The sequence below is a fragment of the Mya arenaria genome, chromosome 13 (assembly GCF_026914265.1).
Source record: "Mya arenaria isolate MELC-2E11 chromosome 13, ASM2691426v1".
NCBI lineage: Eukaryota > Metazoa > Mollusca > Bivalvia > Myida > Myidae > Mya > Mya arenaria.
Window position 1 is genome coordinate 39133941 of NC_069134.1, and position 15638 is coordinate 39149578.

The 15638-nt window shown below is 35.1% G+C and overlaps 1 protein-coding gene across 6 annotated transcripts in view; it reads right to left on the reverse strand.

The window, feature by feature from the left end:
• Positions 1 to 15638, reverse strand: part of LOC128213610 (ubiquitin carboxyl-terminal hydrolase 24-like) — a 68969-nt gene that overhangs the window by 43776 nt on the left and 9555 nt on the right. For all 6 annotated transcript variants that reach the window (XM_052919516.1, XM_052919512.1, XM_052919514.1 and 3 more), the window contains exons 11-13: positions 1239 to 1346; positions 560 to 655; positions 31 to 192 (exon numbers count right to left, since the gene is read on the reverse strand). In XM_052919516.1, the coding sequence (XP_052775476.1) occupies positions 31 to 192; positions 560 to 655; positions 1239 to 1346 (366 nt within the window). The remainder of the gene's footprint in view (positions 1 to 30; positions 193 to 559; positions 656 to 1238; positions 1347 to 15638) is intronic.

Sequence of the window (15638 nt, forward strand, 5' to 3'; positions counted from 1 at the left end):
ATTTCTGACGCATAATCCAACACCACTCACCTTCTTAATGTCATCAACACACTTGGAGACGTAGTTCCGCTTCACCTGGTCCTTGACCGTGTACGAGTCATTGAGGATTGCGAGGTGTTCTTCCAGCGCGAGTTCCACCAGATGGGTGGAGAGGGCTGGCAAGTGGGAAAGGTCCCATAGCAACTGTAGAACCTGATTGAAGATAGGCAAACAGTTTACTTTAGTTGCAAAATATGTGAAAATAACACCACCAGAAAAAAAACTCAAGCAGAGGTCGAAATTAACACAAGTCTGCAATCCCTCTACTTAAAATGTCTTCTGGGCTTGCTAAAATTCTAAAATTCTAGGGTCAAGTAACCCGAACCAAATGTTTGTTTTTTTAAACCCCCCACTCCTAAGTAACATCTCGAATTACCTACATTTAAACAAGTTCAGGAGACAACTATAAACACTACAAATTAATGACTTTTATGTCTTCATGGTATTAACCTTTTCTGTAAAATGTGCATATTCCCAAATATTTCTGTTAGGGTTGATATTAAAATCCGACTGTAGTTACCTGATTTGTAGTCTTTGGTATTTTTGCATCTCTGCCAATTTTTCCAATCAGGCTAAGCAGTTTTTCCCTGGATTTGTCATTTTCTTCTTGCCATTTCTGGAAATACAGTATTCAAAGATTCATATTCACAATTGAGCATAGCATTCATATAAAGTATAAATGTGCGCAGGGGTGTAGCCAGCGTTACGCACTTACGCATGTGCCTAACATCAATTTGAAAAATGAAAAAATAAATATGGCCAAAAATTACACCAAAGTTGAGGGCTAAGCTAAATATTGATATCAGAATGAAGGGACGTTCAGCTATAGTAAGCATTGTTTCTCTGTGCTAGATAGCTTACTGAGCCTAAATTAATCACTTGGTAACTACAAAGTCGGCGGCCTCGAACCTATAAATCCCTCCAAATACACATCAGTGCTCAACATGTTAGTTCCATTTTCCCCTCCGGAGCCCCCCAAACCCCCCTACGGCTACAGGGATATCCCCCCCCCCACACCGTCCCCCTTTCGTGCGTAACATTCAGTAAAGCCTGGCTACGCCCCTGGTACGGTATTATAATCATATGGCGCCGTAAAATTCTGATCACTCGAAACTGAATGAATAAATATATATTACTATATCAAATAATTTCTAACTTCTACTTGTAGCCCCAACATAGCATTCTTAACAAAAACTAACCTTTTGGATAAGAAGAACCAGATGTTCCAGTTGGTTGGGGTCGAACTTGACAGCAGCAGCAGCGATGATCGAGTGAATGTTGTCTATAACATTGTTTGTCTGAGAAATCTGAAAGCATTCATTTACATGACGTGAACTTATAATAACATTTCATGTTGACATTCAGCTAAAGGTTACGTTTTTTATACTGCTGAAAATTTTCTTTATGATGCAATCAGTAATTGAAATTTGACTTCTGAATGAATATGCTGGAATTTAAACACTTGTGCTTCGCATCAATGTTTTCCAACGAGCTCTTCAATATATATATATATATATATATATATATATATATATATATATATGCTTATGCTATTTTGATTACTTGGTAGAAATGAACAAGTTTAAGTTTAGAATTATTTTTCTATGTACAGCCTTTTTTTGGAAAAAAGAGTTTGTTGCGTCACTACCCTTGTGACGCTCCTCACGCAAAAGTAGCTGTTTTTTTATATTTCCCCCTCATGGAGAATTAGTTCTGAAAGAGTTTTTTTATTGTTTATCATTTACTCTTGTTTTAGGACTAACATTTCATCAGCGTGGGAAAACAGTTTCGTCATGTGACACAAATGGTAACGTACACACAGGACTAAAAGAGCACAAATCAGGTTAAGTTATTTGCATATTTCTACGTTATTAACTCCCTCCTAAATTCTAGACCTAGCCAATCGGCTGCACCATTCATAAGCTTTCTAAAAATCTCTCTCTCTTTATATATTTATATCTATTGTATTTTTTTTTACCAACAAACTATAAAAACGGTAGGGTCGGCGCCTATTTCATAGGTAGTGTCGAGTAACCAGACCCAGAAATAAATTTGTTTTTGCCTTACTGTACATATATCCCGGAACAACCTATTTTCGACCACAACCTATTTTCGACCGCCTCCTGAAAATGGGTAAATCACTTCTATTTTGCGTCACTTCCGGTAAAAATAAGCTCCAATTGTTAACCATACCAGTATAACTGTCAGAAAACTTCATTTGAAAAAGAATGGGAATGGTGGTGTTAAAAAAACTTAAGTTATACTTGAAACAACACCAATTTGTCATTTTTAATTAATGCCAAATTTGACCCTTGTTTAAAATGATTTCACATGTAAAATACTTCTTTAAAATCGTGTTGTTTTTGTTTGCCAGATCTTACATATCTACCAAAGCCTAAAACCTATGCCCTATTGTTTTCTTAGTATAGTGCACAACATTAAAAGCGCATCAAAATATGGTATGTTGCTTATTCTAAAATTAATGAAATTCATCTACATGTAACTATATTGAATTGCATTTGGGAGCTCAGTTACCATAAAATTAAACATATTGCAGCCTAGGCAGGTCATATGAGGCTCATTCAGAGTTGGACCAGTGATAACAGGGTTCATGATGGGTGAATTTATTATTTTGTACCCATGTGAAAGCCATTAGAAAGGATGATGCATTCCTTTGCCACTCTTGTGGTGATAAGTCACTAAAAAGTGACTGTATGGCAAATATGTAAATATCTAAGAACTTTTTTTAAAAATAAAATACATTTAACAGTTTAAACAAGTTATACAAATTAAAATAAAAAATATTGTGCACAAACTTTTGTTGCGAAGTATAGTTAAAGGTCATGGTCGAAAGCATGTTGTATCTAGGTCAAATACAACATGTGACAGCCGCCATTTTGGATTCAAAATGTAAACAACAGACGATTGAAACAGATTTTATTTTTTTGTTTTTTGAAAGATGAATGATTGCTTTAAATGGTACACACAAACATTTATTTTTTATTATCACTTATTTATGATACAAATGTAAATAATCCTTAGGCGGTCGAAAACCCGTTGTTCCGGGATACACTCACAGTGTTTTGTAAAATGAATTCAAAGAATATTATTAATGATATTACATTCACTGTGATGAAGGGACAAAACTGCGATGTGCATATTCATAACATGTATCCATTGGTTATCCATTATATAAAAAATAAATATGCATAAATAAATATCTATAAATAAAACTTATAAATATCTTCATGAACTTTTGACATTTCAACTTTTCTTACATTCTTTTCTTATATTTACCGTAAATGACTGGGTATAAGACGATAGGGGGTATAAGACGCAGGGAAAAAAATCTGTGAAAAATCCGAGAAAAAAACTTTTAATCTATGTTTTTGGTTAAAAGACGCATAGAAAAAATGTCAAAATCGTCCGGCATTTTCAGCCACCATGTTTGTTGACAGTGACAAAAAAATATTTTTCGTGAAAATGGCGATGGTTATCTTTAAAACCATACTGTCGAGAATGAAAAGTTATGTTAAGCAAAAAATATTTTGACAGTGCCCAACTTTGCTTTTTGATATGTAAGTTTGATTATTGTTTAATTCAATTTATTATTCAAAATAATATTGAATACCGTAATTCACAAGAGTTTGGACACCATAAATTAATTATTTTTTTCGCTCTCCGAATACATAGTCATAGAAAATTATCATTTTTACATTTTATTTACATGTTTGTTTAACCTGCCTTTTTTCTTCATGTTTGCTTTTTACCACTTATTAATTTATCCGTAGTAATCAATGGTCATAAACTTATTTATTACGCTTTAAGTGTAAATCCTTAATGAAGTTAATTAAAACACCATTTTATACATGCACTGAACTGAATAAACAGATTCTATCGGCTTCAGATCAAAGAGTCACACTGTGTGACGTCACATAACTTACAGTTATGCCCACGAGGATCTCGTGGAGAGCATGGACATTGCTATGCAGGATTAATGTATAACTGTACGATTATTGCTTCATATAGTCTATAAGTGTGGTACAAGTTTGAAAGCTTATTGGCAGATCGTTTTACAAACATGCCATGTCGATGTTTTCTTAATCCCTTGATTGCCCTTGTTGTTTGTTTAATCCTCAAATAAATATATCACACTTCCTTTTCAACAGGCAATAAATCGTTTAGGATGGGTAGTAACTAATTAAATTGTCACAGTGGTGTATACGGTTAGGTAATCTAGCCAGGCAGTGTAAAGATAAAAATCAATATTCTTCGTCTGTGAAACTTGGTAACTATGAAAGTTATGATTGATGTCCTTTGGGTGTCCGAAAATTAGGTACGCAAAATAAATTATTTTGGGAAATAATTATGGGTGTCCAAATATAAAATATTTTTGTTGAAATTATAAACGTCTTACGATATACCGTATCCCGATCTTCAACTGCCGTTTTAACCCGTATATACTCGATCAATATGACGCGAGTAACATCCCTTTCTACATAAATCTAAACAAACTCTCGGCTTGAAATTGACATCAGAAAAAAAGTTCAAAAAATTGTTACTGGGTATTATACGCAGGCATTTTTTTGCATCAAAATCTGAGGGAAAAAAGTGCGTCTAATACCCAGTCATTTACGGTATAAGTTCTATTTTTAGGAAAATGCTAGAATAATACAAAACTGTGTTTAAACTCATATCAGTAAACATACAGCCAGACCAAATAGCCCAGAGTTGAAGCCAAATAGTTAAGTTTGCTTGAACAAAAATTTGTAAGATATATTCCAAACCACTTATTAACCATCAAAGAAAAATGAGCTGAATTCATATGAAATAGATATAACTTGAGCATGTATTAAAGGCTGGCTATAAAAGCTGTGGGTAACCAAGAGAAGTTGACTTTTATTTAAACCTTGCGACTTCCTTCAGCCAGCTGACTATGTGATAACCACTGGGCCCAGTGTAGATAGCTGGCTGTAGGGCCCAAAGGGTGTTTCGGTCCCAGATTCTGGGGAAACCTGGCTTCTGGGGCCAATCTGGGAGTGTGGCAACACGCTACCCAGAAAAAACCCTGACCAACCACTCATCAAACATAACAATCAAGAACTTGCAGATGTATGTTACATTTGGTTTCTGATATTTCATAGATTTTCCATCAATTCATCCCAGCTACAAGAACATTTTGAAATTGATATGACTTACTCTAGGGAAATAATCATCACTGACATTTCATATAAATGGCTGAAAGACAGTAACCAGGTCGAAATTGGACACAAAACTGGAAAATGGTTTCTTACAGTTCAACACCACCTGATTCTAATTTTGGTGTGTGTTTGTCCTTAAACTGTTTGCTAATAAACTTTAGCAAAATGAGCACCTCTAACATCAATCAGTTAAACATTAAAGTCAAGATCACAATGTATTTTTGGGGTGAAGAGACAGCCATTTTATATCGCCTCAACAGCGGCTTTTTGTCACGGTGCCATTCTTGTGAGCATAATTTAATGCTGTGAATTAATTGGTGTGTTCAAGTGGAACCAATGCTTTTTTTACATGTATGGATTCTTCAGAAGTAAGTTCCTCATTATAGGTTTAAGTATGCACCAAATCGCTGATGGAGGCAGTCAGTTTCCAGTGACTTTTTGGGGTGCAATTTACCCTTGCCAAAAATTGTCCATTTTCCCCCCAAAATTATAATATTTTCCCAATTTGATAAATGCAGATTATCTTGATGAATAAAAAGCAGTAAATTATTTGAAAAATCAGAAAAATCTTGACAAGACTAACTCTTTCACAGCATGCAAAAGAGGTGACAACATGTATATTTGCCATTATATTTGCTATTTTGTTCTGATTTTGTATTTTTCCCAATCTCAATTTTTTCCCCGAAATTTGCAAGGCACAGGCCGTAAAAATATTTCCAAAATAAACCACTGGTTTCTTTAATGTGTAAAGTCAATTTACAGTCTTTAGATATTGCATTTGACTTAATTTGGGTTAGAGTCAATGTCACGATCATTTATGCTTCAGAAATTTGAAATGCTTCGTTCATTTTCTAACAGTAGTACAGTATTCACCAAATGGTGTTACCATCCTAGTATATAGATTAACTACATTATCTAGCAGTTAACATGTAAGTCTATACTCCATGCAAATTTCTAAAATGTTGTGAGTAATTTTTTTAGATTCTCATCCGGATTAAAGCTAAAGTTACAGCCAGACTTTTGTTTCAATACAAATTCTTTGGGTTAGGGTTTTCTGACCTGGACGGGCAGAGATGAGAATGATGCTGAATCTTAACTAGAATTATGTGAATTGAATAATACCCCTGCATGGGAAACCCTCTTTTTGGAATGGAAAATGGCTAAACAATTATTACATTAAGTAATACAGCAAAGCACGTGAATTTGGTCACATTTTGACAATTCATTGGGTACTTCAAAAAGTGATGATATGTCAGGACTTAAAAGAAATACATTCGGTTCGGGTTACCCAACCCTACCTATGAATAGGTCCCTTTGGCATATCTGCTGCAGCCTGATTTTATGGAAAGATGGGGATTATAATCTGCATGATGACTGGGTGTGAAACCTACCTATGAAATAGGTGCCAACCGTACTGTTTTTATAATCATTTGGAAAAAAAAACTGATAAAAAAACCAACATTGTGATCTCATATGTAGTTTTATACAGATGATTACTTTAACACCATTCTCCAATGATAAAAATAATGTTCTTATAAAAAGCCTAATAAAGAAAAAAAGAGCTGTCACAGAGAAGTGTGCGAAGTTTCAAAGCCAGATGTGAATTGACTTTGAAAAAATTTGAGGTGGTACGCAAACTTTAACCTATATTCTAAGTAGAAAAAGGGGCATAATTCTGTCAAAATACTTGATAGAGTTACCTCCTCCTGTGTACAAGTTGGGGGCATGATGTTGAACAAGTGTGCAAAGTTTCAAAGCCATATGTCAATGGACTTTGAAAATATTTGAGGTGGTACGCAAACTTTAACGTAAATTCAAAGTCGAAAAAGGGGCATAATTTTGTCAAAATGTTTGATAGAGTTACCTCCTCCTGTGTACAGGCTGGGGGGAATGATGGTGAACAAGCGTGCAAAGTTTCAAAGCCAGATGTCAATGGACTTTGAAAATATTTGAGGTGGTACGCAAACTTTAACATAAGTGGTTATGCTGATGCCGATGCCGACGCCGACGCCGACGCTCGGATGAGTAGGATAGCTCTCCTTATTCTTCGAATAGTCGAGCTAAAAATAAAAAGCCTTCCTACCCTAACTATTTTCGAAACGGATGTAACCCTAACCAAACCAAAAAAGATTCCTACTTTGAAATCAAACAACCCCACCTAATCCACACAAATGCAAATTTTTGTTTTTCTACTTGTCATTTTCTAAAAGCATCAGAGTGGTCTGCCCTCGGAATATGTTTAAGGCACTGACATTTTTGCTTCATAGGACATTTCTAGCATCATAATTCAGCCACGAAAGCTGTTTTTTGAGACTACTGTATAAAATAAGAAAAATAAACAAGGATCTAAATATAGAAGACGCTCAAGCACAATTTTTTGGTCTACAATTTTTTGGTCTAAGAATGTGCCTTGGAATTTGTATGGGCTGGGCAAATGTCATGAAGAATGATATGTTCTTCTAAGACCTATTTTCTTAGTCAAAATCCAGTCAAATCCCATGATGAGGTCTACTTTAAGGGTTTTTTTCCTGCTTTTTTCTTAGTCGCAATCAGTCATCGAAATATGACTTTTTCATGAACATATCCAAAATTATAACACTTGTGCTTGTCATCAATGGCACATGTATAACCAACATAAATTGTGTTTTATCTTTAACTACTTACTGAATAATGCATTTATGGAAAATATTGATTAATGTTAACAAGAGTTTAATGGTGTATTTAATAGCTGAAAATGCACAAACATTAAATAACTGGTGGGTCCTAAAAGATTTACAGTGATCAACCATTGTCTCATAAGGTAATAAATTAAACACAGTATACTTCATTAGAACCATTGTTTTCAATATTTATTCATCCTTTTTGGTCATTTAAAACAGTTGTATTAACTGTGGTACATCTTATTTGGGAGTAAGAGTGATTCTTTATAGAAAAGTAATAATAACATTTTCCCCAAGTTGTACTAGAATTGTAATTGTGATCAAGGGACAAAACTGCAATGAGCATGTCTATTGAGCACATGCAAGGTTATCTCTTATATGATCAAGTTATCTATAAATACAGTCTATAAATATCATATATTTATACGTTCTATTTTCAGAAAAATAAATTCTAGAACAATACAATACAGTGATTTTACTGGCACATCATTTATTATACAACCAAAAATAAACCCCAAATTGAAACCAAATATGTAATTTTGCTCTTACAGAACTTAGTATCAAAAGTATAAAACCATTTATTTACCATCAAAGAAAGTATGCTAAATTTATAAAATATATACTACTTGAGCATGTATTGAAGACTGGCTATTTAACCGCAATGAAACACATGCATTATGAATTACCTAGTCCAATTGCACACAGCTGGTTTAATGGCCAATATTCCAAATATTCCATGTACAGTTGTCTGTGAACGGGACCCATGGGAATAAGGTCCAGAATCAAGTCTCTTTGATACTGGTAAACTGGGAGTGTGCAACACACAACCCAGTAAAAAACCCTGCTCTAAAAATCAGTTAAACAAAATAAAAAACAAGTGCTCTCGCAGGATAACTGGCTGGACTGGACTATTCACCATTTGTAGCCTTAAGAGTATTAAGTGCCTGTCAAAAGCAATCAGTTATATGTGCTTGTCAAATGTGCCTGTAAAATCAAAAACAATCACAAATAAAAAGTCAACACACAAAAAAAACATGATGGCTATGTCGCTCATTAAAACATTAATGGTGCTCTATTATTAAATGACAATAACTCTCGGATGACTACAGCGATTTGGCTAGTTATTGAACTCGTTCAAGATATTATGTTTCTAAAAGTTTGTACCCCCCCCCCCCCCTCCTCACCAAAAAAAACCCCTAAGAGTTTGTACACTTATAATTCGGACACACATAATTATTTTCAAAATTAATTTATTTTGCGTATCTTATTTTCAAACTAGTGTTTTAGCTAATGTGGAATTGAAGGGCGGCCTGCCCTGTCCTTTTTTGACTCCTCCCCCTTGCCCCTTGTACACGCCCTGTCATATATTTTCCCACCCCCTTGTGCCCTTCTGGTCTTTCAGATCGTTGTTTATCACAAAGTTACGCCCTATTTCATTGGTCAATGTCGCCGTCTCCTAATCTGTCACAGATCAGTGCATGCTAAGGCACACAACTGTCATCACCGTGGGTATGATTAACAGTAATTCACGCTAATCAGAGTGCTAAATGCTGTTCATTATGACATATTATTCCTGGGACCCCTTGTCTGACACATGACAGTTGTACCCCTAAATGCCGATCTTTGATGCCGATACGGTCACAAAATAATTAATTGACACACATTTCAAAATTTGGTGTCAAAGGTCCTTTCTATCAAGTGGAAAAAAATTATGTTGACATTGCTGACAATTTTAGCAAATTGTAAATATGTCAATCAAGGAGTATTTGGCATCTGTCCCAGCAGTCAAAACATCGCAATTAGCCATTTATAATCGGTAATCTCCCAATCACATAATTGGGTTGTCTTTCATCCAATTATCGAAACACCGCCAGAAGGTGGAGCCATTGGATGTCAACCAATCAGAATGTACATAGAGAAGACACTGGTCAAATGTTAAAAGTTTGTTTAATGTGATAGAAAAAGCAAAGGAATGATAAAAAATGTTGTCAAGGAGTTATAGTAATCAAGGGGTGAAAGCGAAAAGGTTTTATCTGCTTCTCAATTTTATGTCACTTAGAACTTTTTCGCATTCACCCATTATTTGGTGAACTTAAAAAGCAATTGATACTTGCAGTGTACAAACAAGGTGCACCTTTTTGAACATTGTTTCTTTTGAAGCAGATGGTCTTTGCCATTGGCAAGGTGGCGCTAAGAAAATCAAATACATGACTTCTTATCAAATATGCACTTAAATGTTTTTAAAAGCTCATGAATATGGCCATTCTGATTGTTTCAAATGCTTGTTTTTGTTTTCATTTTAGATGCTTTTTGGAGATAAACTCTACATTGCAAAAAGGAGACTCTAGACAAGTACACTTTTTATGAACATTCCATCAAGTAAAAGCAATCAAAGTAAATGTGAATTTAAAGTTTTGTGGCATGGCACAATATTTATATCAAGTGTTATAATAAGAATTTCTACTCCTTAAAGTCTCCCCACTTCTCCCTAATTTGACTGGACGGAGAAGTGACTGCTCCCCAAAAAATCGGCCTTGTGAGAGCTCTGGTGACAACAACCCGAGATAGTAAACAAGAGGACCAAATGGCCCTGAATCGCTCACCTGTTATATATTGCACATTGGTTTTATAAGAAATCTGGATGGTTCAAAGTAGTTAAGGTTTTTGTGGCCAATTTTGACCCCAGGGCCATAATTTGAACAAACTTTGTAGAGGTCCACTAGACGATGAATCATGCCAAATATCTATGCTCTAAGCAACGTAAGTTCAGAGGAGGTGATTTTTGAAGTTTTCACTATAAACATATAGAGAAAACCCATGACCCCCCAAGGGGGCGGGGCCAATTTTGACCCAAAGGCCATAATTTGAACAATCTTTGTAGAGGTCCACTAGACGATGAACCATGCCAAATATCTAAGCTCTAGTTCAAGTAAGTTCAGAGGAGAAGATTTTTGAAGTTTTAATTATAAACATATAGAGAATACCCTAACCCTTGGGGCGGGACCAATTTTTACCCAAAGGCCATAATTTAAACAATCTTTGTAGAGGTCCACTAGACGATGAATCATGCCAAATATCTAAGCTCTAAGCAACGTAAGTTCAGAGGAGATTTTTGATTTTTTTTACTATAAACATATAAAGAAAACCCATGACCCCCCGGGGGCGGGGCCAATTTTGACCCCAGGGCCATAATTTGAACAATCTTTGTAGAGGTCCACTAGACGATGAATCATGCCAAATATCTAAGCTCTAGTCCAAGTAAGTTAAGAGGAGAAGATTTTTGAAGTTTTAACTATAAACATATCAAGTATACCCATGACCCCCAGGGGCAGGGCCAATTTTGACCCAAAGGCCATAATTTGAACAACCTTTGTAGAGGTCCACTAGACGATGAATCATGCCAAATATCTAAGCTCTAGTCCAAGTAAGTTCAAAGGAGAAGATTTTTGAAGTTTTCACTATAAACATATAGAGAAAACCCATGACCCCCCGGGGCGGGGCCAATTTTGACCCAAGGGCCATAATTTGAACAAACTTTGTATAGGTCCACTAGGCGATGAATCATGCCAAATATCTAAGCTCTAGTCCAAGTAAGTTCAGAGGAGAAGATTTTTGAAGTTTTAACTATAAACATATAGAGAATACCCTAACCCTTGGGGCGGGGCCAATTTTGACCCAAAGGCCATAATTTAAACAATCTTTGTAGAGGTCCACTAGACGATGAATCATGCCAAATATCTTTGAGATTTTTGATTTTTTTTACTATAAACATATAGAGAAAACCCATGACCCCCCGGGGCGGGGCCAATTTTGACCCAAGGGCCATAATTTGAACAATCTTGGTAGAGGACCATTTGGTGATCCTACCTACCACATATCAATGGCCTAAGCCTTGTGGTTTGGGAGAAGAAGATTTTTAAAGTTTTTCCTTTTGGTTGCCATGGCAACCAGAGTTCTGCATGGAATTGAATTCTTTGAACAACTTTGATAGAAGACCACCCAAGGAACATCCCTATGAAGTTTTATTAATATTGGCCCAGCGGTTAAGGAGGAGATGTCTTTTAAGTAAATTGTTGACGGACGACGCACGACGGACGCCGGACAAAAGGCGATCACAAAAGCTCACCTTGTCACAAAGTGACAGGTGAGCTAAAAAGTGTCTGAAGTGAAAATAAACAAGAAAGAAGAATTAAGAGTATTCTGTTGGTATATTAAAACATAACCATGCATGGACTTTATGGACTTTGATTAGGTACAAAGCTGTTTTACAACAATACAAAGCAAATATTGTGCGCATTGTTTTCCCATTTAAGAAAGCACCCTGCCCCTTTTTTGGCCGACCCCGCCCTTTTTTTTTTATTTCTTTCTAATACACTACATACACCCAAAGGTTCATTCATATTTGTAGTGAATTCAAACATTTCGGCCATGATTTGAAGCTAGGTTCTCTGACTATGATTATTGATTGTGATTTTTCCGATCGTATGGTATTTTTTAACCAGCTTATCCTCAAACGTAATCATGGTAGTCTTTGTGGGTCTATGATCCCGCCTCTTCAGTAGTTAGTTCCACGATATATGTTTAAGTATATGCCAAATCGCGGACAGAGGCAGTCAGTTTCTTTGATGTGTGAAGTCAATTTACAGTCTCTCTCTCTCTCTCTCTCTCTCTCTCTCTCTCTCTCTATATATATATATATATATATATTTGATTTGAATTGGATTGGAGTCAAGGTCACGACCATTTATGCTTCAAAAATATGAAATGCAAGTTAATTTTCAAACAGTAGTACAAAATTCATCAAAAAGTGCATTTGTAAAATTATCTACATCTTCCACTATTTTCAAGTTACCTACCATCTTAGTGTATAGTTTAAAAACATTGTTTAACAGTTAATATGTAATTCCCGAATCCAAGCGAATTTCTAAAATGTTACATGTATATGGCAGGGGAACAATAATTCCTTTTATACTCTCATCTGGATTACCATCGGGTTAGGAATTTCTGACACTAGAATTTGCTTATTGAATATTACGTGCTTGGGGCACCCACTTTTAGGATCGGAAAATGGTTAAACAATTACTGAGTAATACCGATGTAACTAGAATGATTTGTTTCACTATTGAACTAGTTGAAGTTAGTTTAATGTAAGTCGAGATGGTTATACTTGGCTAATAACTCCAATCTAGCAGGCTATCAAATATACACATTATATTGGCAGGGTGAGAGTTGTCTAGAGGTACGAGTGCCCGCCTCTGACCAAAGAGGATGTGGGTTTGATCCCCAGGTAATATAAATAGCTCACGCTGAGCGTGCTCAGAAAAGCTTTAAAAAAAAAAGTTGATCAATGGCCATATATTGTATTGAGGTTAATATCCAGTTATGTAATCCAATTGTGAGATGACCGTGAAGAACTGTGTAAGTATGAAGAATATTTAATGAATTTCAGATCTGTGTCAAAACCCCAAGTTGCCGAAATACTTTAACCAAACATTTGAAGCTGATAAAATGCCGAAATATGTATTGAAGATGATATTGATTTATGTATCCCATGTGCGTTAACAACGGTGTGAAATATGAAGAGGTTGTGAGTTGGATCCCCACCAGGGGTACATTCTCATGGCCTCTCAAAAAGGCCACATGTACTCGTTTCTGACCAGGAAACGGACTCTAGGATGATCTTATAAGATTATATTGCTTTTGTCACAATCAAGCTAAAATAAGTTCATACATACCAGATATACATAATGTTTCACGCCTATACACATAGGAGAAGATGGCCTCATTGTTCTTATGCTTAAAGATGCACTATTACTCCCAAATAAGGTTTTCCACAATTCATAAAAACCATTTAGATATACCAGAAAGGATGAATAAATGTCGAAAACAAAGGTTCTTACGAAGGATTCCGGGTTTATTTGATAGAAAGGTGCAGAGAAAATGGTATTTCTACCTTATGAGAAGATAGTATGTCACCGTAAATCTTTTAGCATTCACTAATCATATTTTTGGGTTTTCAGCTATTAAATACACGGTTACAATCTTGTTATCAGTAATTAATATTTTCCATAAATGCAATTTTAGTAAGAAGTAAAAGATTTATCACTCAAAATTTATGTTTGTTATACATGTCTATGTATTGATTCTGAATAAGAGTGTCACTTAATGAGACAATACCATGAGTTACTTTTCTAGTCATGGGACTTGAGGTTGGAGCAGACTCTTGGCCATATGTGGTATGGAGCAAAAAATTCTAAACATTCAAATAAAATTGCCTAAACTTCAAAGAAGAAACTTGTTTACTTCTTTTAGAACTATGAAAACAAGACCTGCTCGACTATTTTTTCTTTTTTCTATACATATTTGGGTACTGTGTGAAGCGCAACAAAACAGCTTGCCATGATAAAACAACTTTCCTAAAAAGTCACCTATTTTATATCATTGCAAAAGCATTGATTCTACTGATGAGTGTTCATGTATTTATTTAATATTAATTTCCATGCTACAATATGCCATTGAATAATCTTAATTAATAGTAATAATAATGAAAAACATTCAAATTTGTACCACAAAAAATAATTGCCACATGACTGTGTTTTAGTTTCAATAAATATTATAAATGTCAGTGATTTTTGTTTGTGATTATCTGCATGTGCATATAATAACAAATATATATTTTGAAAAGTATAGAAAGCTGCACCATTCAGGGGACAAGACTGCAATTAAGAGTGTTTATATGCATCTATCAATAAAGTCTTCTCATATCTTAAAATAGATTATTGGATTCAAAAGAGTCTTGTTATTCCATGAATGATCTATTCAAATGTATCATCTATTTTTAAACTAATGCTTTAACTTATGCTTAATGTGTTTTTTACTCAATTTAAAAAGAAAATCACACAAAAAAATTGTCTCAAAATCAGAAGAAAAATACCGAATTTTGTTGTGACCGAATTTTCTGATTAAAGCACCCAACAGTTTATTTAAAAAACAAGAAAATGACAAATTCACTTTTAGAATCAGATAATACTTCTGGAAGTTTAGAAGGCTAGCTATATAGTCAGGCAGCAACCCAATCAATACTAATAAACGCCCAAAACACTGACTTCGTAAAACCAGCTAACTATATCGATATCAAAAAAAAATAAAAAATGTAGAAAATGTAAAGTGTAGATAGCTGGTTGTACGGGCCCAAGGGCGTTTAGGCCCCAGAACTTGGGGAGACCTGTCTTCTGGGGCCAATCTGGGAGTGTGGCAACATACTACCCAGAAATAACCCCGACCTAACACTCATCAAACATAAACCAAAGAAACATGCAGATGAATGCTACATGTTAAAACACTTGTTCAGTTTCAAATATTTCATAGATTTTACACTAGGATTTTAGCTAGATGGTTATAGTAGAGTGCTGCAACCTGTCATTTTTGGCAGCACCCTTCTCAGTGTGTGTATACCACGTGATAAATTACGTCATATATGCTATGTCGGAAGGCAGCATTTAGCTTAAAATGAACACTTAAATCAAAGATAACTTCTTTTTTTTTTACACCACCATTTTAAATGAAACAAAGGGCAGTCTATGCCGCTTAAAGAGCCCCGCATTTGTTATATTACCGAAGTTTGATAAATTCATTAGTTTCATCAAACACTTCGACAAACCTGTTTCCAAAATCATGTTTTGACAGTGCTCCGTCAGACGGCCGTATTGTGAAAAGGTTTGTCAAAGTGTTTAAAGAA